The following is a 23,693-nucleotide window of genomic DNA, read 5'->3' as shown; positions in this document are numbered from 1 at the left end:
GCGGTAATGACCCTAAACGTGTTTGCCGGTTTCTTTGTAAACATGTCCACCTAGGCAAGACATAATTATTGCATATAATACTATTGGAAATTCATGAAGATGCACCGAACTTGTAACTTTACAGAGGGAATGGTGTCCGACTGGTCGTTTCTGGATTCCTTTTGTCATTTAATAAATTACATTGTTTCTTAACTAAATGAAATATTTACTCTTTCTTTCTGACCAGGTTGTATGGCGGTCAAAAAACAAAAACAATTACCTGGAAAAACTCAGCAGGTCTGGCAGCATCGGCGGAGAAGAAGAGTTGACGTTTCGAGTCCTCATGACCCTTCGACAGAACTACTTGTATGGCGGTCATATTGCTCTGACATGCACTGGTTAAGATATAGGAAGCCTGATACTTAATATTCAGAAACGGTTATTAAAATTCTTATTTTAGACTCAGATGGATCAACACCCATTTTTTAGAATCTTTCTAATTTTCGAGTGTTAATTGAAATTAGTTAAAAAAGAATTCGGTGTCAAATGCAACAATTTTCTTGCACCTTTAGTGGGAACGAGGAGAGCTGTAAGCCGAATCTGCCACTGTGAAGGAAAAATATTTGGTGGTTATCAAAGGGACAGTTTAGCGGAGTTCCCAGTGTCTTTATAATTCTATATGTAATTCCTCTTAAAGTGTACGGGGTACAGAGGGAGAATTGATCCTCCCATTTTTATATTATTTCCCTTGCCCTCAGTATAGAACTAAGACATCATAATACAATTTATAAAATGAAAGTTAATTCAACAATAACTCTGACTTTGCTGCTGCAAACAATACGGACATTTACGGAGTTTGAGAGAAAACAGCATCGGGGTGTATGTAGGAATAAATTATCTTTGAAAAAAGTATCTACACATGGGTTGAATATGCAAGGTACATTATATATATAACTTATAAAACATATTATAAGTTTCATTTTCTTTTTCATCTGTTCAAAAGTCGTCTGATTTCTCAGAACTGAATGATTCATAAATTATTGCAGCGATACTGAAGGTTTTACCAACTTGTAGGTTGTTGCATTTCAGAATCACTGCTCTCCGTAGCAATGAAACCAGGTACACGCAGCACCTTGTAACTTGCTCATTTTCAGGATTAATTTAAAGGGTGCTCGGAGTTAGCCGCGGTCATTCAAGTTTTATGTAACACACTTCAGTTTAAACAAAGCAGCTGAGGTAGTTCAGAATAAGAGTAGAGCTGCATTCCTTTATTTTTTTTATTTTTGACGTTTCAAATCCACATCTCAGTGTGAATGTATCGCTGTTTGATTTTCCTACAGTGGGTGTGTGTTTCCATGACTCTTACAGCTCACGCTTGTGCAACATTTCGGCAGGAAAACAAAACGCATGAAACAAATAAAGGGAGCAACTCCCACCTCGCCCAAAAAAAAATCACTCCCGCTAGGACCATGGGTTAACTTGGATCGGCAATTTCGGCGGGTGAATGAAATCACAATGTTCTGTACCTAACCCTAACATCACCAAGAGAAAGTTCTCGTTATTTTCGAAAACAAACTCTACGGTGATGAGAATGGGGCCTTCTCTGCTTCTGGTGGGCCACAAGCTCTTTTCTTTAAAACCTGAAGGCTGGTCACTCCGCTGCACCTTTCTAATATTTCAGACATTAAGACTAGATCAGTACAAAAGAGAACAAAATACCGCTGATATTGCAAACCTGAAATCCAAACAGAAAACGTTGGAATTACTCAGCTGGGGTCTGGCAGTATTTGTGGGGAGGGAGAGAAACAGTGACTAATCTTGTCTCTCTCTCCCTCTCCCCACGGATGCTGCCTGAACTGCTGTGTATTTTCACGATTGATCTGCAGTTTGGGTCATGAGTGTCCGATCCCAAGGTTCAGAAACCAGGACCCAGCGCTCTCCAACTCAGATCGGAGAGAGACATCGGTCGGTGCGACACACAGCAGGAAACCAGAATGGCTTATGGACAGCATCAAAATTTACTTTGAATCCCACACATGCAGTGAAGCGAAAGCATTTCCTGCCTTTTCATTCTTCAGTCAATATTATCTAAAAAAATGAAGATACCACCAGGCTTCGGATGGGGCCTTGTAATTGTACTTGGTTTATTGCAGGTGATGTACTACATTGGGAAAAAATTAAATTATTCCTTGAATGGTTCACGATTAATAAATGAACATCCATCGCAATGATCAGTATGGCGTAAAGTCGAATCAAGACGCGTAAAATTTCATTGTAAATATCTACTGTAATTAGTTGAAGTATGTAAAATTAATGTAAATATCTAACTGTAGCGTTAAGTTTCCAGATAATGCCAACGTTAACCTTGCGTTTGCATCTTTCGACTATTTTCACTGTAACTCACTACACAATACCGATCAGGTTATATAAAGTTAAGCATCTAAACTGTGAAAAAATGTACGAGCCGATATTTTAAAAGCATTGCATTGCACTGAATCCATTTAAGCCCTGATTTTCTCGGTAACGTCCCACTCACTTGCTATTTACTTCCTCCTTCAGTCTTATTGTTCCTTCCGATCCCCCACAAGGCGGCGCTTGGAGTTAACCGCCCCCGCCCCCCGCGTCCTTTGCATTCGTATATTGCCGTGCCTATCCAGCGTAATCAAACACAATTTCAACACATGCACACAAAAAAAGGATAAAGTTGATGGGCGCGGACCAAATTCAGAAGGAATCAGAGCCTTTCAATATCGTAAAAGCTGCACACAGAAATAAGGCAAAACATACCCTCCCGCCAACATTTTTTGCTGATACTATTCGTCTGGCTTAACACTATTGCAAATCGGAACGCGTTTCATAAACATTTGATTTAACTAGAAATGTTTTGGAAGGGTATAAACCGAAACGGCAAATAATACGATACTGCTACATCATACTACTCCAACACAAACTGAGAAGTTTTTTCCACAACTGCGAGACTGTTGAAAGTATAACTAAGCGACAGAGATTTCGCGCTAGTGAAACCGGATGGAGAAAACTCTACTGAGCTTGCTTTTCGTGGACACAATAGAATGCAGCAGCTAGATATTTTAGATAATATTGTTTGATTAAAACAAAAAAAAAGCCATCAGTCTCGCCTATCCGCCCCCTGAGCTACGATCTAAATGTAGTATCAATTGAGGAAAACGATCAACATTTCGAGTTATCCAGATAATGGATCCTGATTGCTTTTCTCTGTGTAAACTGCCAGAATTAACCTTCACCCATCAAAAAGTAGACGGACTTACAGTACTTTTTATTCTGAATTCTCTCGAACATCAAAAATATTCCAGGAGCTTCTCATTATTTCTTGTTCTCTGATTTCCCGCCTTAACATGTATCATTTCGAAATAATCCGCGATCGAATCATTCTTCCAGGAGCCTGTCTATGAATGCATTGCCAATGATGGGATTTCATTGCACTGCGTTTTTGCCAATTCTTCTAAATCTGGTTATTTTATTTTGTGAAAAAAACCCACATGCGGATAAGCTTTTTTAAAAAATGAAGCCCTGGTTCGTTTCCTTAAAACACGTAGCGAAGCACATTTCAAGACTATTTTAGACTGCTGGTGTGAAGAACCTGTTTGTGGGAATGTTTAGAATGATTCTGAATTCAACAGGACAATTGCATGTTGTAAAAATGTTTGTTCACGGCGTTTTTTTGAGCCTCGGTGCATATATGCTGATACTTCAAAACACGTCATTAGTTTAAGAAGCATTTAATTTATGTGAGATTTTAATTTCCAAAATTACAATCAAATGGCCACCTGAAGCCTGATAAACACATAACTAATTTGCCAACTAATTTGCATAACTAGTTTGAAGTATTTCACTATTCTAATCCTGTAAATGTGAATGACATAAAAAATGATCAGAACTCTAAGTGCATTAGCTATGCATTTATCAAGACTCCACAAATACATTAGCTCCTTCCTCACAGCCTCCTTTGGAAAGTTGAAATTTGCAGTCTGATCCAGTCACATTTTATTGCTTTTGAAAAATTTAATGCTTGAAAATGTCGTTTTTGCTTAATCTGTACATGTTGATGGAATTGGAAAGGACTGGGTTTTATTCATTGAACTAACACTGTCATTTTCTTTTACACCATACTGCACCCATTCTACAGTAGACTATACAGAACAGGAATTGTACATAATTGTATTGTCAAATAAATAAAACCACATATGGTAAAAGTCAATTTTGTATTTAAGCCCCTCCCCCCAAGAAATTCCTTCTAAAATTAATACTATATATTATGGGACATCACATTGTAGACAGGCTTAGCTAGAATATCTCCATCTTGTTGCTTACAGCATCAGAAAGCTTTGGCACCTTCTTAAAAATTTGATTGCACTAGTAGACTGTACAAGATCAGTTCTTAAGGTGGAAGGAAATTTCAGTCTTTTTGGCACTCATTAGACCATCGACACTTGGCGAATGGATTGGATATATACAGGCGAACTTCACAGGAATACTTTTTTAAGGGCTGGTGTAGAAAGTATAATAGCCCATTGCTTTTGCACCATCCTTACTATATTCTTTAGAAGTAATTGTCTCACATTTGATTGTTGGGGAGCTTTCACTGCTCGAGTTGCCAGCTGAGACCCTTCTTCTCTTGCAGGCATTTTCATAGAGTCCAGAGTCTGAATCCATGGATTTGATGGATGGAGGGGTTTCAATCCAAGGTGAGTTGGCTTCTTCCCTTGACTTTTCCTCAGTGGACAACACTTGATCTTCTGGGAATGCTGATGGGCTTGTTCTGGAGGACCATGTTAGCCCAGAGGCTAGCTTTCTCTGGTACTGGGAACTCCGGGATCCCCAGCCAAATGCTGGGTCGGGATAATAGCTCAGAGAATGAGCAGACTGGATGGGTAGAGGTTTGAGACCATAGGGCAGCAAGGCATTGGCAGCATAATCTGCATCGTAAGAGGTAAAGTCCAACCTGTTGGTGCCAGGCTGTTGTACAGAGGTGACAAACCACCTCTGGGGAGGGTTGCTGGACTCCTCGGTCTGTTGGGGGGACAAGATGCCACTTGTTTGGGGCACTGCTCGTTCACCATTGTAGAACCGGGCTGATGGCATGCTGTTGGCAAACTGATCCTGGAAGAAAGGCTGAACGGTGTAACGGGCCCCAGGCACTATCTGATGGGATCGGGGTGAGTCCGTGGGAGAAGGGGTCAATCGGTCATTCTCTGGTGCAGTGAACATACTGAGGAATTCAAAAGGAAATAGAACATTGACCAACTGACCATGAAATAGATTCAAAGTTATTACACTAAAATCATAAACTTACGAATCATAGTTGTCTCTGAAACCTTTGGCAAAAGGATTGTGATCAATCTTGAGCTGTGTAATCTAATAAATAAATAGGAAATATATTGTAAAATTTATCAGTTGCCAACAGTTGGATTTGCTTTAACAATTCAAATCTGCATTAAACTGCACTTACGTCAGTGTTCTGGTAGGCAGTCACGGCAATGAACTGCGATTCTGGGAATGTATATGTTTGTGTTTTTGTAGAATCACTTATATCCTCCACACCATCTTCATTCACCTCCACTATATGAAGGCGTGGTTGGTATTTGTGCAAGGACTGCAATACCACCATCTGCAAGAATGAAAAACACATAACTGTTACTCACGCTCCACAAAGGGTTAGCGTCAGTCTAACACATCAGAGATAGGTGTAGTTCGCCTTCACTGCCTCACCTGAGTGTTGTTATTGGTTGCACCCTTGTTGTTAGTCAGTTTAAGTTTCCCAAAGGAAATCTCTTGTCTCATCCAGTGAGCTCCAGTGTTTGGAGACTCAGGGTGGACATAAGATCTGTTACCTGGAAGAAATAAAGTGGAAGACGACATTGTGAAAAACAAGTTAGTGACAATGGGATACTTTAGATGCCTTTCTGAATTAAGTTTTTATGCTAATTTCAGTGTGAAAATTGAACACCTATACCACATTTTGAGTAACCAGTCCTATTGAGATTAACAAGGACACTGGGTCTTTAAATATTGAATTTTAATTTTATCTCCATGTCAGCTTACGATATGATGACTAACAAAACTAGTTTACATTATTCAGATAAACATTGATTAGAGAACACAAAAGCAAAAACTTGTGGATGCTGGAAATCTGAAATTAAAAAAGAAAATGTTGGAAATGCTCAGCAGGTCTGGCAACATACGTGGAAAGAGAAAAAGAGTTAACGTTTCAGGTCTGTGACCTTTCATTATAGCTTGTTGGAGAGCATACCTTTATCCAACCCTAACTTTATTGCATTCTCCAGCCCTGCATCCTAAATTAACCCTTTCATATTCAACCTGCCACATGCTCAAGAATCCAATTTTCACTGGTCTGCATTTGAACATCTTAGTGTAGATGAAGAGTTATGAACCTAATCAAGAGTGAGTGTTCTTTATTCACGCATGTTTCTATGCAAGCAGCCTATAAAACGATCCTATATTTCCATTACCGACCTCTCCACAAAAACAAGGACTGATAGTTACATCTGACTGCAGTCATTCTCACTTATGCACAAGCCCATTTTATTTCTGTAGAAAGTATGAAGCTGCAATGTTTAGTTATACCATAAAAGGGGAAAAAACACTGAACGTTAAAGATGCAGTATCTGAATAGTATTATTTGGAAATCAACGTTTGCTTTGGACACCAACTCATCAAGCATGTGCACTGCATTCACACAGAATTGCATATTTTCTAAATAGTGCAACTATCACATTAGATGCCAGTTGTACAGGGACTTCACATTGGAAAGATGCACTGTTCAGACTTTTGAAATAAATTAATGTTATGGAATATGCTTTCTCAAAGTATAGATTAACTATGATGTGTACAGTCAATGCATAACACATTTAAAAGCTGCATCAGTCCAATGTGTATGCTTTAAGGCAAGGAAGTAGATATCCTCTACAGACGTCTGAAACTATGTTTGCAAAATAAAATCCAGGGGTGATCCTGGAATGAGATAACAAGGTAACGACTGGTGACTTTGAAGCCTTATTGATTTAATTGCAAACTTGTTCATTTGATTGGACCATTTGTATGATTGGCACCCTCCTCATGAGTGCCAGTCTACTGATCCAACTCTAAATGGTCCTAGTGTGATGATATGCAGCATTCCTATTTCAATTACTGAGGTATCAATGTCAGGTCATTTTCATGGTGATGAAATGAAATCTTCTTTTGTGTATTTTAACACAACATTAAAAACATGAAATTCAGAACCTCAACCAATAGGAAACTTTAAATACAGTCAGAAAGTCACTGGCGATTTCTATATGAGGGCTGGTCCTCAGATTCTCTGATAATGGTAAGCCTTTCTTTCAGTCCATGCCTTCAGCATTGCCACAAACACTTCTTCATGTAAACCAAAATCAAATTTGATTGGTTAATCCCAACTGTGAAGAACTGTGGGGCATTTTACTCCAATAAAGGTGTTATATAATTGCAAAATACTGTGGATGCTGGAAATCTGAAATAAAGCAGAAACTGCTGGAAAAAATCTCAGCGGGTCTGGAAGCATTTGTGGAGAGAGGGGATTCTGAAGATGAGTCACATTGGAAATGTTAACTCTGTTTCTCCCTCCACTGTTGCTGCCAGACCTGCTGAGGTTTTCCTGCATTTCCTACATAATTGCAAGTTGTTTTAACAGATGAGAAAGGGTCAGGGTCACTTCAGTTGAAGATCTAGGAGTAGAATAGGTGTCATGGGGAAAATGGCATCATTCTATGCTGGAAATTCTGATTTCGGATCAGCTTATACACAACAGCCCTGGCCTGCACAGGAGCAGCATCTTGTTTATATGCAGTCGATTAGGAAGATAAGGATTTTAAGAAAAAGTGTTATTTGTTCGAAGCATATTGACAACATATTGCCCTTGTTTTAAGTGCACGTTGGCCAGGGGAGTGTGCTAATTTCATATAAATATTAATATCTTCAAAATATCACTGGCTATACCAAAACCGTCAGGGAGAAACATAGAGTTTATCAAAGGGTGACCTATAACAGAATTTTTCCCCAGCAAATTGTTATCGGGCATTCCTAACATTTAACAAATTACGGAACAAAGTGAGGTTTGGGAGAAATTAATGCCTAAAAATAATGAAAGTGCAACCTCATGCGGCTTTGACTGGGATCCTGTCTTGTCATGAACAGAGGAACGGTGGCACAGTTAAAAACACAAACAGGACTGCAGTTTATAGCTCGCGAAAATGAGATGCTGTTCAATCTGAACGGTCATACGCACCTTGAATGTTGTTGTCAGCTTTTCCGCAAGTCACCCATTTTCCTCCCTGAAATCGCCAGTGATTGGGATCGGACAGCACGACCTCCACAAACACGTTGTAATGAGCGGTCGGGTTTAGAGCAGAAATGTTGAAACTCAGGAAGGGGAACATGCGCCTGGAGGGGGAAAAATAAACAAGAAAACTGTACAAATATTGTAACAGTAAGATTGTAAATATTGTAATGTATACAAAACGGCAGAATCGCGATAGTCGAATCGGTACGAAATATTAAATAAAAACAGAAAATACTAGAAATACAGCAGGTGTAGCAGCTAAAATAAAGTTCTGGTGAAATGTCACAGATCTGAAACCTGAACTCTGTTCTTCTCCCCACAGATGTTGCCTGATCTGCTGAGTATTTCCAGCACTTTCTGTTTGTATTAGATTTCAGATTTTCGCTTCTGATGCAGCAATAAATATTCTTCGCGGAGCATCTCAAAGGTAAGGCACTGAGGGGGAAATACATTCACCCGTGAGCACAACCTGCAAAGTCAGATCGGTAAATCCCCGGAACTTTGGAGAACACACACGCAGTAAAAAGCTTTTTCAGTAATTGTTTTAGTAACTCATAGAATCGCATTTCTGATCATATAGACGCCAAAAACTGTGACTTTGAACTTTCAACATCTACAGAGCATCAAACGTATTTTTTTTAGCGCAAGTTACTTTGAAATGAAACTGTGACATGTGCGGGGAGGAGGTATAATTCCAAAACAAAGTCTGATAGAAGTTTCTGCACTTTCCTTTCACGAGCAGAAGAAGAGGCTGGTTTCCTAAGGGACAGCATCGGAAGCCGCAGCCTAGCGCACAGACTGACCGGTATGTTATAGCGGTCCTGGGGAGAGGGCCGCCATCAAACCTGGCCTCAGGCTTACAGAGCGGTCCTTCTGTCTGCCTCAGGTCCCTGGGTTCGACAGGACTTCAGGTGGATGGCAGTATTTGTGGAGCTGGTGCTGAACAAGTCTCTCAGTGCCATTCTGAGCTTGCAAACTGAAAGTTAATTGTGAATTTTTAAAGTCAGGATATCTTACACATTCCATCAGTTTATTGCATGGAGTTCATACCCCACTCTGACACCTTAACATCTAATTATTTTCTTGGGATAGAAAGCGAATTGTTATTTGAAATACGACATTTGAAACCAGATTAGATTGATGATTTTATTTATGGTTGATATTCACAGTAACAAACAATACAGATCTATTATTAAATAAGGAGCATAGGTTTAATTGATATGCACTTATCCGAGCGGTTGACACTTATAAAGCGTTAATGGAAGTGAAGAAACCTCACTGAAGCGAATAAATAATTCAAACGTATTGACTCATCCAAAAAAATGTGAACGGGTTGCTATATCAATCATTCCATTAATCATTAAGAAGGGGCAATCGGAAGAGGGCAGATTATTGCTGGTGTCAACTTGATGCAGGAGCAACAGCAGGATATCAGCCCCAGTGTAGACGGTGCTATATTGTAACAAGTAAAATGGACCTCCCTTCCAACATAAAACCAAGATCCCTTCGGTAGCCTCGACAAGATGTGCCGGGGTTTCAAGGACAGCACTTGGCTGATTTGTAGAGAAAAGTCACTGAACCCAAAAGTGGAATTCAAACATGAGAACGAATCATGAGAGAAGCAATAGAATTTACTGATTTAGAATTGGCCGTTTGAAAAGTGATCATTAAAGGAGTGGGTTTGATGAAATTTTACTTACTTTATCAAATATTCCGAACCACATTGGCAGAAAGAGACTGTGCCAGTAAGTTCAGATCAGTCTGTAATTAGTCACTGGTCAAATATGAAGGGCGAGTGATGGGAGTTAAAATGAATCTTTTACGGCAGCCAGGTATAGTATGGTACCTCAAAGAGCTGTTAGCACAAGAGTAGCCAGGGAATATAGTTATCATTATTAAACGTCCTCACTGAGGAAATAAATAATTACACGAGTAAAAGATATCATTTTCTTCCTTGCACGAACGAAACTAAAACTGGATCCAGATTTTTAAATGTGTAAAACAGGAAAAAAGACACAACTTCAAGCTTTGTTTCCGTGAGAACCAGTAAAGGTGTGATCTTCGAAATTACGATTTCCTGAACAATAATATGGGGGATGAAACTTTATAGGCGACTAGAAAGGAAGAGAAACGCGCGCATCGAGAAACAACACAATATTTCAATGAGAAGCTATTGTCAGGGCCTCTTTGAAGTTACCCCGATAGCTAGCACAGTTAATTTTCGCGTGAAGGGTCATCGGCCTGAATGCTGAACTCTGTTTCTCTCTCCATAGATGCTGCCTGTCCTGCTGCGGAAATCTCCTGCATTTTCAGCTCTTATTTCAGTTTTCCAGCCCCCGTGGTATTTTGTTTTTGAATTTCCGGAGGCCATTCTGTTTCAAGGGTCGCCAAACCGGTAAATAAACAGCCCTGTCTGTGAACCTGATCGCAAATTAACCTCATTCATGGGCTCGTGGAAAATAATTCGAGCTGGACAAAGTGAATAATTCTGCAACCACACCCAATCTGCGAGTTGCTCAGAGTCCCAGAGTGCAAAAGGGCGTAAAGAGCTAGTGACACACATTAAAACCCAAACCTAACAGTTATATGGCTTTAAAATACCATTCCAGATTGCATTTTACACCCAGCTCCATTGACAGCCGGAAGACTAGAATTTGCATCTTCATTTCTAAAAATCATCAGGACAGGAAATTCAAAAGATGTAACTCTGAGTGTGGGATTCATGGGGAACTATAGTCGTGCCCAGTGTCAGAGAATGACTGCAAAATCCCAGGTCAGAATTCATCTGTACCTTTAGTCTCAGCGGACTTATAAATAAGGCTTTAAGGGTTTATTAACCATATGAATCGAGATTCAGACGGCGAATCTTGGCTGTTTAAAGCAACCAGCTTTCTGTTCCTTTAAGACAGAAGATATCTGGTGCAGGTCCCCTTGTTCTGAGACTCGCAGTCTTTTATGCCTGACACCTTCCATTATGATACTTGATACATGGAATATGTCCGACATCCCCTCATCTCCTTGTGCTCTGAAATAACTTGGGGGTGCCGGCTTCAAGGAAGACTCCACATCCAGGAAGAAGAAGCGTTGTTGGCATGTAGGGACCGTCACCATACAAACCTGCACGTTTACACTCGATTCGGCGTTATTTTTATTCACGAATAATCTCCAGCGTGGCAGGAATCCGCCTCATGTGGTATTCGGAAACTCAGGAGGACCCTTGCGCACCTTGTTCTCCGTTGTTTCATTACAGGTGGACACTCAGGAGTTGTGTCGTGGATCAGTGCCAAGGCTCGAGGTCACACACGCTGGATTTCAGGTGTGCAGGTCCGCACAGGTCTCTCTATATTACTGGTCAACGCTCACATCCTGGGAGTCGGCAGTCCCTTATGTCTCCAAACACAGAATTAGAATTAAAATGAAACCTAAACATTACACCCCTTGTTATCTTGGATATATGGAACATGGCTGACATCCCTGTGTTGTTAAGGACTTGTGACACATATCCCATCTCCCGTGTACTGAAACTTGGAGCACCATTATTGACACAGCTCCAAATCTGTACCAGGTGCATCTTACGAAAAAGTGTAAGAGAAAACCCTAACATATGAGCATCTTTAAAGAATGTATTAGTTACACCACCGCTATTTCAGAGATCTGCTGGCATTCAGAATTATTATCTTGTAAGATTCAAACTTCTGAATGTTAACTACACAAAAGTGCTCGTCATATGATCCCGGCAAAGCCAACCACAGGGCGATTGTAATTTAAAAACAAGACTGGAGCCATACCTGCCCTGTTTGGTGATTATCATCTCGGTCTGGTGCCGGTGAAATTTCAGCCAAAGTGCTCGATTGCAGAGGTAGACCTGTGCCCGGGTCGGATGTGGGATGCTCGGTTGGAATTGGGGATAGAGCGGTCCATTCTGGTAACCATGTCCATACTGGGAGCGCCCTGATCCGGGGTAAGTTGGATAAGCCGAAGGGGCTAAAGCCTGAGCTCCGGCCGGAGTTAAGATGGGATTGTAAGCGCTGTTGCTCAGCACGGAATGAGGACTCAGGTATCTGCTCGCACCGTTCACGGGGAAAGCCGAGGGGTGCTGAGCCGGGTAAGGCAGGAGGGCGCCTGGGTTGCCCGCGACTTGCTGCTGAGGCTGCGGCTGATGGTGGCTGGGGCTCAGGTTCTGCGGGGCGACGGGCGACAGGAAATACCTCTCGGCTCCGAGGCTGTCCAAACTGTAGCGAACTTCTGCCAAGTCCTCGTCTGCCGCCGCCGGGGACGTTTTGCCCCGATCGACCGCCGCCGCCCCTTTGGAAGCGGTGAAACTGTGGCTCTCGTTTTCGGTGAGCATGGTGGCGCCGGTGAACTTCTTGTGGATGTCACTGCTCTCCTGGATGGCGTCGCCTCGCTCGCTGTCCGCAAAGTCGAGCTGTGAGGATGCCGGGCTCTGGCTTTCTGGAGAGGAGGACAAGCTGTAGAAAGTCTTGGGCAGGCTTGTGCTGGAAGGGAAGCATCGTTCTGCTAACTGCATCATTGAGCCCAACCCCCCTAGACTCAGCAAACCCCCACCTAGACAGAGGGAAAAAAAGTGTAAAGCAGATAGATATCTCTCTATATATAAAAAAAAGAGAAACCACAAGCCAGCAGCCAGTCTTTAATGTATCTGAGTTGAATTCTTGCACCCGCTTTGCCACCTCCCTTGGCCCCGCTCCCAGCGTGCTCCCTTTCTCACCCGCCCCCACCCCGTGCCCCCCGCCCCCCACCCCCCCCCCCCCCCCCGCAACCCCTCCTTCACATTATTATCCAGCAATCCCTTTTAAACAGCAACCGCTGGGCGGGGCCACTGCCCTGTGGCCCCCACCCACCCGGAGTTACCATTGGCTGAGAGGCCCCAGGGGCGGGGTCAAGGGTGGAGTCAGGCACCCCCGTCTCTCCACTCTGATTGGTCCTATGATAATCTAATCAGACAGGAGGAGGGAGGGATTTATTAACACATAAACAAACAGACAAATTGGGATTTTTTTCTCTCTCAAGCAAATGCAACGAGGAAGCGACCAGCTGGGGAAAAATAATGCCGCCACCAATTCATTTACACCTTATCCCCAACTATTTAATGATTACAAGAAACAGGAGAGCTCCTGCATTCGGCTATGAAATCAAATCTGAGAATCGAGTTCTTGTATCTAAATCTCATACCACCCCACCCCCGACCCTAAGAACTCTGCACATTTATCCAAAAGCAAAATAATGCAGACGCTGGAATTTGATAAAAAGCAGAAAATGCTAGAAATACTCAGCAAGCCTGGCAGCATAAGAAACAAGAATTAACGCTTTAGGTCTGTGACCTTCCATCATACTGCATATTTACCCCCTTGCACAGATTGCTGCATTTTACACATTGCCTTCTGAATTGGAAGTAATCTTGAGTCATTAGCTCCAGTAATTCTGGGCATTTCACCGTGGAATATTGGAAAAGTAACCACTTTGAAGATTGCTGCAGTCCTGTTATAGATCTATTTCACATTCATACAGAAGGTTAACTTGATGCATAACGTGATATTGTTTGGCATTTTTGTTTATTTATATAAAGGTGCCAGACTTTATTTTTCACGTTGTATATTCGAGGCAGACAACTCCATCAGTCGCTTTGCATATTGAATGTTTAATCAGCCGGCCACAAACAAGCAGACTTTTACCAAACAGAACACACGTGTCTTACCAGCAATGGTCGGTCCCTTTTTCTCTTCAGCATTTCCAGGTATTAAACCATTAAGTGAGTCAGAACAGAGGTGTTCCGGCGCACTGAAATGCAACGGAATTTTAAATCTACCCCCCCGCCCAAAAAAAAATACATTTTTTTTTACCGTTAACTGGATGAAATTTTCTTATAAATCAGGTGACAATTTAATGTGTTTTGTGGAGGATTCATAGACTGTTGAATTCCATTAGCGACCCGAAACAATCGCGTCGGAAACTTCACACCTGCGGTTTTCTTCGTTCTCCCCAATGTACCACTATTTATTTTAGCTTTTGTTTGCAGTCCATATGAGCTATTGCCACCCTCCCCTAAACAACAAGTTAAATACCCAGTACACATGGACATTTCATTGTGTTTCACGGTCGTTCATTTCACAACCAACGAAACTTTTCACATTAAGGTAATTTTCCTTCCTGATATTTCTTCCTAACCCCGGAGGTGTTGCTAACGTTCTGCAGAATTACCCTAATTATTTTGTAAGGGCAGATTATACTGTCCATATTTAACCCTTGCTGTTGCGGAACTCCTGCTGAATATGATTGCGATCGCAGGAAATGGCTTTCGATTCAAACCCCTCTCCATCCCTTTATTGCTTTTAATCTGGCGCCGGCACCTAACAGATGGCGTTGGATTTTCTTCAGGAATAAATCTTAATTTTTCAATTCGAGTGTTTCATACTTTTTTTTTACATTCAGGTCTTGAGACGATTAGAAACAAATGCACAGCAATATGAACCAGAAGTTATTGCGCCGAATGCATTTGATGCAATTGTCCCTGAGAAAGAAACTCCGTATTCCCACCGGGTCCCCGTTTCTATGTAGGATAAAAACGGCCAATTATTTTTCTGTCTGAGGGAGTCTGTGATGTGCAGAAGAGTGACAGCTCGGCGCGGAGAGACAACATCATTAAAACAGCTATTAAACACACTGAATATTCGTCTATCAGAACCCCTAACATCAGACTTCTACCTGCGAAGTGTAAAAAAAACCCGCAAACACATCCCAGATCACTGTGAGATAGATCAACTTTTGATCAATGAAGTGGTGGTGGAGATCCTTTTTTTGCACAACCGCTTTCTAAAGACGTTGCTGGGTAGTTTATATGAAGCATATTGAGACATTTCCACACGTTAAACACGCTGTACAATGTTGTAGTAAGAATTAATTTTAAACTACTCAAAAGATCAGACATCTTTTCGCCTGTGTCAGAACTGAGCTGCTACTTCAAGCGTATTTAAGGAGGGACAGTAGCAGGCCATTCCTTTCAATGCCCTGTTCCTCCATTGTGTGAGCCATGTCAGCTAGTTTGTTTAAAAAATCCCAATTCACTGTTTTTTCTCTATATGTTTTAATACTCATACTTCCAAGAAATTATCTTATCTTCTAAATACCTCAATCTGCATCTACTGCCGCCTACGGCAGTTTGTCCCAATTCTTGCGTAAAGAAGTTTCTGTAGCACTGGCAGGATGGACCGAAAGGCCTCCTTCGTTGCACTGGCAGGATGGACCGAAAGGCCTCCTTCGTTGCACTGGCAGGATGGACCGAAAGGCCTCCTTCGTTGCTCGAATTCTAAGATCATGACCTGGAATTCTTTTTTGCTTTTGTTCTGCAACCACAACTTGGGCTGATGGATGTGTAAATCCGAGCTTCGAGCTAAGTTATGGCGGGGAAATGAAAGCAGCTTCGAGCTGGACATTTCCATATAATCTTCTGTTCTGAATCCCCCCTACCAGACAGAAACGTATTTTACACTGAAACAGGAACAGACCCAAACCCTGCTCTGCTATTCGGGTAGATGATGACCGATGAGCTCATTCACTCCATTTATATCCCTTTGCTCCAATTCCCTTTGTTACCCTTAACCAAAAATCTATCGATCTTAGTTCTGAAAATCCAGCAGACTCCACAGTCTTTTGGGGAAGCCATTTCCAAATTTCCACCACCCCAGTGATTCTTGATCTCACTCCAAAATGACTTAGTTTTAATTTTATGCTTATGTTCCTTGTTCTGGACCTTCTGCACTACCCTCCCCCCGCCCCAGGAAATCATTTCTTGTGGTCTAATCGGTCAAATCGTTTAACGTTGTAAATTCCTTGATTAGATCACAGCTCAGTCTTTTAAACTCAAGGGTACAAGCCTTCATTTTGTAACCTGTCCTCGCAATTCAACTTTTAAGCTCTGGTTTAATTCGGGTGGATCTGTACTGTACCGCCTCATCACCCGCAAGCGCAATACATCTTTCCTGAGAATGTAACTAACACAGCTTAAATTTCCTCAAATATTCATTTAATAGCCATGGTAGAAGCTGCTTGGGCTTAGAGATACATGTACAGCAACAGCACCTTGCATTTATATAGCATTTATTGTAGGAAAATATCCCGATGTGCTTCACCGAGACATAATAAAAACAATGGCACCAAGCCAGTTTGGGAGATATTCGAAGGTGGTAACTTAAGTCTTCAGTTCTGTTGAAGGGTCATTCGGACTGGAAACGTTAACTGTGCTCCTCTCCGCAGATGCTGCCAGACCTGCTGAGTGTTTCCAGATATTTTTGTTCTTGTTTTGGATTTCCAGCATCCGCAGCATTTTGCTTTTATCTTATTGGTAACTTAAGCCTTGACAAAGAGATGGATTTTAAAGAAGGCCACAAAATCTCTTAAATAACAGGCTGTTGTTAATGGAGGCGAGGGAGATGAAGAGGTGGAAAGATTTCAGAAGAGAATTCTAGGGTATGGAGTCTAGGTGGCTGACGGTGTAGCAACAAGGTATAAAGTGGAGGGAGCGGGGTGATGGGGGTGGTGAGTGGAGGAGGTTGGGGATGGCCTGTCAGAACAGGTCAGGGGAATGGTTGAAGGTGGGGGGAGCGAGTGAGCATGGTCTGGAGAAGTTAATAGAGATCCATCTGAATTCAATCCCAATATTCTATTCATTACAGTATTTTTAATATACTGAATATCTGTGAATTTCTCACTTTATCAATCTCTACTTATCTCCATAACTCTGACATGATCATTTTCTATAAAACTCATGAGGACTCGAAACGTCAACTCTTTTCTTCTCCGCTGATGCTGCCAGACCTGCTGAGTTTTTCCAGGTAATTCTGTTTTTGTTTATGATCATTTTCTTCTCCACTGTAAAGAATGAGGCTAAATAGTTTTTGAGTAATTCCAGCTGGTCCCTCTTAGTTATCATTGACATACATTCATTTGTCTTTAAAAGGCCCAATTCTTCCTTTATCGCTTTTTCTTTATGCACTTACAAACACCTTTCCAACTGCATTTGGTAACCATCTGCAATGTTTTTTCATATGTCACCTTTATCCTCTATTAATTTTTAAACTTTAATTGTTTTTTAAATTTTCTTGTTTCTTGCCATCTCTATTCCTGCCACAATTTTTCACCCTCACACAAGCTTTTTTTTTGTTTAATATAGATCCTAATCACCCCCATAAGATGTAGGTGCATCATTCAGAAGTGCTTCTTTTACCTTTCATGGTATATATTTGTTTTAACAACTGCTTGTACAGATTCCACTATTCCAGTGGTCTCTAATAATTGCCACAATCAATTATTTCAGTTAGTCACTCATTGTGTTTGCTGATTCCAAGTTAGTTTTGTTTGAATTAATATATGGTAACATTTCAGATATTATGTTGTTCACAAACTACTTTGCTATCCCAAGACTGAATAAACAAAATCACGTCATGTAAAGAACATGCATGCTGTATACTATGAATGTGACATAGATTAATATATTGCAACTAAAGAAAAACTGCATTTATTTGAAAAGAAAAATGTGTATATGCAATTCAAAATAGTCAAATATCACTGCATTATTGAACCAGGCATTGTTCTGATAAATATAATACATGGCCGTGAAATTGTTTTCCTCCATCAACCTTAATACAGTGCAACTTTAAAATTAAATCATTTTATAAAAGAGATATTATCTATATGTAAATAATTCTGAATTTATTGTTGAAATAGTTGTAAATTCCCCAAAAATTGCATTCAGAGGAAATTTAGGACATTCTAGGATGAAATGTCGTTGTAATAGATTTCAAAGATTATAACTTTTGTTTGCTTGAAAACAAAATGATGGAAATGGCCATTTTGATTTTTGATTTCTGACTCATCTGCCAATATAAATTTACCAGAGCACACAGTCTTGAAATATGTGATTGATTCCTAAGACTGCAGTTTCCTCTAAGGTAATGTAAAAATATCAGCCCTAACAGTGGGCCTATAATAAGTTCTTTTGATGTTTTTCAAGTTGTGATCAAAACGGATGTCAAATAGTTTCTTCATACAATACAGAGTGTGAAAAATTCAGATACATCAAGGTAAAAAAATAGTTTTCATATCAGTCTACAGAGACACTGATTGCTGTTATAAAGAATTTTAAGCATCTTTTGATAAGAGATAAGGCTTCTAACTGTGCAGAGGAAGAAAAAGTATAGTAATTAATTATAGAAAGAGTGTCACAATTGGACAAAAGAGCACCAAGTTAAATATGAAAGTACTGTAAATGACAACACTGAACATACACTTATTTATTCACGAGATGTGAGCGTCACTGACAAGGCCAGCTATAGCCCATCACTAACTGCCTTTGAGAAGGTGGTGCTGAGTCAGCTTCTTGAACGGCTACAGTCTATGTGATCAAGTACACTTACATCATTCTTAGGTAGGGAATTCATTTGTATGTGCAGCATCGTTCTCATTAATTATTTCACTGCTGCTACGCAGGCTTGAAGTCCGAATTCCAAAATGTAGGAATGGTTGCTCAAACTGAGGCAACTGTGAAGGAAATATTTAAAGACATCATATGCACCAACAGTTCTATGTTCAGACAGATCTGTGGGCCTTGGGAGTAGATGTAGTGCAATAGTGGAGCAGTCAATTTTCAGTCAATCTGCAGCAGTTCTATGTCATCATGTAGCCCAACAAAAATTATAATTGTCACTTCATTGGAATGCAATGGCCCCAGTGAATCCAGCATGTTTATGCATGTACATTACAGAGGCAAATAGCAGGCCTTCTGTATCCCACACAATTAATTCGCTTGCTACACAATCACCAATCAGTGTTACCCCATCAGCTATGGAACAAGTTACAGCCAATAGTTTCTGCTTTGGGTACAATCACAAAATTGGGTTTTTCTTTTCGAATTTCTGCTCAAGGTCATTTGCAAATGGACAAACACAAAATCTGCCATGAATCAGCAATTGAGCAGCGTTTAAAATGTACTTTTTGAAACATATTTCCTTTAATGTATTTTCTTTGACACATTTCAGAGCGATAACTTGGTGCAGTTTGATAAATACAGCTGAAAATGGATATATCACAAAATGTTAGCATTTAAATCAGAACGCCTATCCACCACTCTTGAGTATTCCGATTTTAAATTACTGAAAATGACTTACAGAAAATATACAGAGCAATTTGATAGTTATTTGGTGTACTAGTAGGCAGTTTCTTAATTAATTAAGAAAAATACATTCAATAGCTTTTAGAATATGCTTATTTTTGTCCTTGTATCCAAAAGATTTTTAGAGTCTCCTTGAAGGCCTGCAAATGAATGTAATTAGTGGACAATGCCAATGCTGATTACTTTAAGTTTGGGGCGTGGCCAGTTTTGTGTGTGAGCCTGGATTTTAGCATGATGTTTTTAAACTAATGTAACATCATGGAAACTTGATTTGCGCTGGATTTATTTGAGCTTAAAATTCCGCGATCTTTTTTGTGTGTTTTTTTGGGTCCTTATAAACTATCACCCCATTTCCAACCTCCCCTTACCTTCCAAGCTCCTTGAACATGCCCCAGCTATGCATGTCTCTTTATGGAGTATGTGGAACATTCCTTGTTCCAGTCCTACTCAGGCCCTCTCCCACAACTCTTTCTACGGTACATCGATGACTGCTTTGGTGCCGCTTCATGCTATCGTCTGGATCTGGAAAAATTTATTAATTTTGCTTCCGGTTTCTACCCCTCCATCATTTTTATGTGGTCCATCACTGACACTTCCCTTCCCTTCTTTGACCTCACTGTCTCAATTTCTGGTGATAGACTGTCCACCAATATTCATTACTAGCTTACCGACTGCCACAGCTACCTTGACTACAGCTCCTCGCACCCCGCTTCCTGTAAGGACTCCATCCCATTCTTTCTGTTCCTTCGCCTCTGTCGCATCTGTTCTGATGATGTCACTTTACAAAACAGTTCCTCTGACAGGTCTTCCTTCTTCCTTAACCGAGGTTTTCCACTCACGGTGGTTGGCAGGGCTCTCAACCGTGTCCGGCCCATCTCCCGCGCATCCGCCCTCACACCTTCCTCTCCCTCCCAGAACCATAATTGGGTCTTCCTTGTCCTCACTTATCACCCCACCATTCTCCATGTTCAAAGGATCATCCTCTGCCATTTCTGCCAACTCCAGCAGGCTGCCACCACCAAACACATCTTCCCTTCACCCTCCCGGCGGCATTCCACAGAGATCGGTCCCTCTGGGACACCCTGGTCCACTCCTCCATCACCCCCCTCTACACTTCAACCCCCTCCCACGGCACCTTCCCGTGAACCACAGAAGGTGCAACACCTACCCCTTTACTTCCCCTCTCCTCACCGTCCAAGGGCCCAAACACTCCTTTCAATTTAACCTACTGCATTCGCTGCTCCCAATGCAGTCTCCTCTACATTGGAGAGACCAAACGCAGATTGGGTGACCGCTTTGCGGAACACCTTCGGTCTGTCCGCAAGCATGACCCAGACCTCCCTGTCGCTTGCCATTTCAACACACCACCCTGCTCTAATGCCCACATGTCCATCCTTGGCCTGCTGCAATGTTCCATTGAAACTCAACGCAAACTGGAGGAACAGCACCTCATCTTCTGACTAGGCACTTTACAGCCTTCCGGACTTAATATTGAGTTCAACAATTTCTGATCACGCACTCTCTCCTTCATCCCCACCCCCTTTCTGATCCCCTTTTTCCAATAATTTATAATTTAAGAAAAATATACATTTTTCTTTTCCCACCTATTTTAAAATGTATTTCGATCTATTGTTTTATCTCCACCTTTTAGCCCATTTCGATCCCTTCCCCCCACCCTGCCCCCACTAGGGCCATCTGCCACTTGTTTGTCCTGCTTGCTACCCTTAATGCCCCCATTAGCACATTCCTGAGAAAATATCACCACCATCAACACCCCTTTGTCCTTTTGTCTATGACATCTTTGGCAATCTCTTCTTTGCCTCGACCTATCACTGGCCCCCTACTCAGCTCTACCTGTCCTACTCCCTCTAGCAGCTTATATTTCATCTCATTTCTCTATTTCCTTTGTTCTGATGAAGAGTCATATGGACTCGAAACGTCAACTGTATTCCTCTCCGCAGATGCTGTCAGACCTGCTGAGTTTTTCCAGGTATTTTTGTTTTTGTTTCAGATTTCCAGCATCCGCAGCATTTTGCTTTTATCCTTGAACATGATGTTGCCTCCTTATTCTGTGCCCATCTTTCCTGGAACTTTATGTTTAAATGCCCCTGCCACCAGTACCGAAATGGCTCTTATCAAATCCTTTGTGACTGTCACAAAAGTAACTCTCCCTTCTCATCCTTCTTGACCTGTCTGCAGCCTTATGGTTGACCAGAACGTCCTCCAACACCTCTCCCCTGTCATCCAGCTGGGTGGGACTGCCTAACTTGCTTCCTCACTTATCTATCTAATCATAGTCAACATATCACCAGCAATGTCTTCTCTTTTCACTCCTGTAGCACACCTCTGGTGTCCCGGAGGTCTCTATCCTTGACCCCTCTTATTTCTAGTTGCCATCATCATCCAAGTACACAATGCTAATTTTCACAAATACACTGATGACACGTAATTCTACCTCACCAGCACCTCGCTTGACTCCTCCACTGTGTATAAATTGTCATACTGCTTCTCTGTATCCAGTACTGGATGAACAGAAGTTTCTTCCAATTAAGTACTGGGAAGATGGAATACATTGTCTTTGGTGCCCACAACAAACTCTCCCAAGCAACTATCTGAGGCTGAACCAAACAGTTTGCAACATTTGGATAATTTTGACTTTGAGGAGAGTTGCCAACACGTATTAATGCCATCACTATTTCTGCACTGTAAAATCGCTGGGCTCTGCATACCCCAACCTCAGATCACCTTCTGCTGAAACCCTCCTCTGTGCTTTTGTTACCTTGGGACTTGATTATACTAGCATACTCCTGGTTAGTCTCCCAAATTTTACCCTCCATAGGCTTGAGATGATCCAGATCTAGGCATCTCACGTTCTGAATCGCATCACGTCCTATACATCCATTAGCCCTCTGCTCACTCATCTACATTGGCTCCCAGTTAAGCAATACCTCAATTTTATAATTCTCACCCTTATGTTCAGATCTCTCCATGGCCTCGCCACCCCCCCCCCCCCCCCCCCCCCCCCCCCCCCCCCCCCCCCCCCCCATCTCTGAATCTCCTCCATCCCACAGTCCTTTAAGATACATGCACTAATCTAATTCTGGTCTCTTGATCAATCCTGCTTTTAATTTTTCTACCATTGGTAGACTTGCCTTCAGCTAACTTGGCTTTATACACTGGAATTCCCTCTGTAAACCTCTTCACCTGTCTTTCTTCCTTTAAGGTGCTCCTTAAAGCCTTTGACCAAGATATTGGCTATTTGCTCTAAGCTTGCCTCATGTGGCCTGGTGTCGAATTTTGCTTTATAATGATCTGTGAAGTGCCTTGGGGACATTTTATTGCATTAAAGGTGCTATATAAATATAGGTTGTCGTTGTGTAATGCTGATTTCGTAAGAATTTCTCTAAAAAAACCCAGCGCACGCTGATGGTAACATAAGATAGTGGTGGAGGCAGGTCAGGTTGTGGAGGTCAAGGTGAAGGTAGGCAGTCTTGGGGGTGGATGCTGTCACTGTCAATTATAACCTCTAACTGGTGGAAACTGGGCAGGTAGTGTTAATTGTATGATAACTGGGAGTTTAAGTTTCAGGTGGTGGGGCTTTAATTGAGGATTCACCTATATATAGGAGCAGTCTGAAATTGTGGTTGCTTAATTGGAGGTGCATGATATGAAATGGCTGCCTCTGTAAATAAAATCTTGTAAGTGTGCAAAAACCTGGCTTCAGTTCTATCCTTCGCCACCTGGCTATCTGAGTTGCAACAGGTAGGCAGTTAAAATTGACTGGATGGCTTAACCAATGTCCTGCCCACATCTTTAATTTTAACCTTTTTGAAAGGTTTTGATTGAGTGGACACAGAACAAATGTTTCCTTTTGTGGGGAAGAGCAGAACTAGAGGTCACCAATATAAGATAGTCACCAAGAAATTCAATAAGGGATTCAGAAGAAACTTCTTCACCCAAAGAGGGATGAGAATGTGGAACTCAGAACCACCAGGAGTGGTTGAAGTGAGTAATATAGTTGTATTTAAGGGGAAGCTAAATAAGCATATGAGACAAACAGAATAGATGGTTTTAATGGTAGATTTAGATGACGGAAGATGGGAGGAGGCTTGAGTGCTGCATCAACATCAGCATGGATAGGGTGGGATGAATGGCCCGATGCTGTGCTGTACA

The 23,693-nt window shown here is 41.5% G+C and overlaps 1 protein-coding gene across 1 annotated transcript; it reads right to left on the bottom strand.

Moving 5' to 3' along the window:
• Positions 1-3,719: 3,719 nt before the first annotated feature.
• On the bottom strand, positions 3,720-12,883 carry eomesb (eomesodermin homolog b). The gene is made up of 6 exons (XM_041183540.1): positions 12,124-12,883; positions 8,282-8,436; positions 5,728-5,849; positions 5,468-5,626; positions 5,312-5,373; positions 3,720-5,227 (listed from the first exon to the last, which is right to left on the bottom strand). Exons 1-6 carry the CDS (start codon positions 12,864-12,866, stop codon positions 4,498-4,500), a joined length of 1,971 nt encoding a protein of 656 aa, XP_041039474.1. The 5' UTR covers positions 12,867-12,883; the 3' UTR covers positions 3,720-4,497.
• Between the last annotated feature and the right edge of the window lie 10,810 nt (positions 12,884-23,693).

Source organism: Carcharodon carcharias, chromosome 3 (genome assembly GCF_017639515.1).
Source record: "Carcharodon carcharias isolate sCarCar2 chromosome 3, sCarCar2.pri, whole genome shotgun sequence".
Lineage (NCBI taxonomy): Eukaryota > Metazoa > Chordata > Chondrichthyes > Lamniformes > Lamnidae > Carcharodon > Carcharodon carcharias.
Note: the sequence above shows the minus strand (reverse complement) of the source record. Positions and strands in the feature narration are given on the sequence as shown.

Excerpts from the sequence above, each read along its gene's own strand:
- eomesb (XM_041183540.1), bottom strand. The coding sequence starts at position 12,866 with ATGATGCAGTTAGCAGAACGATGCTTCCCTTCCAGCACAAGCCTGCCC. Across the intron at positions 5,374-5,467 it reads CTGCCTACCAGAACACTGAC|ATTACACAGCTCAAGATTGA; the intron begins GTAAGTGCAGTT and ends TTTATTTATTAG. Across the intron at positions 5,228-5,311 it reads TTCAGAGACAACTATGATTC|TATGTTCACTGCACCAGAGA; the intron begins GTAAGTTTATGA and ends TGAATTCCTCAG.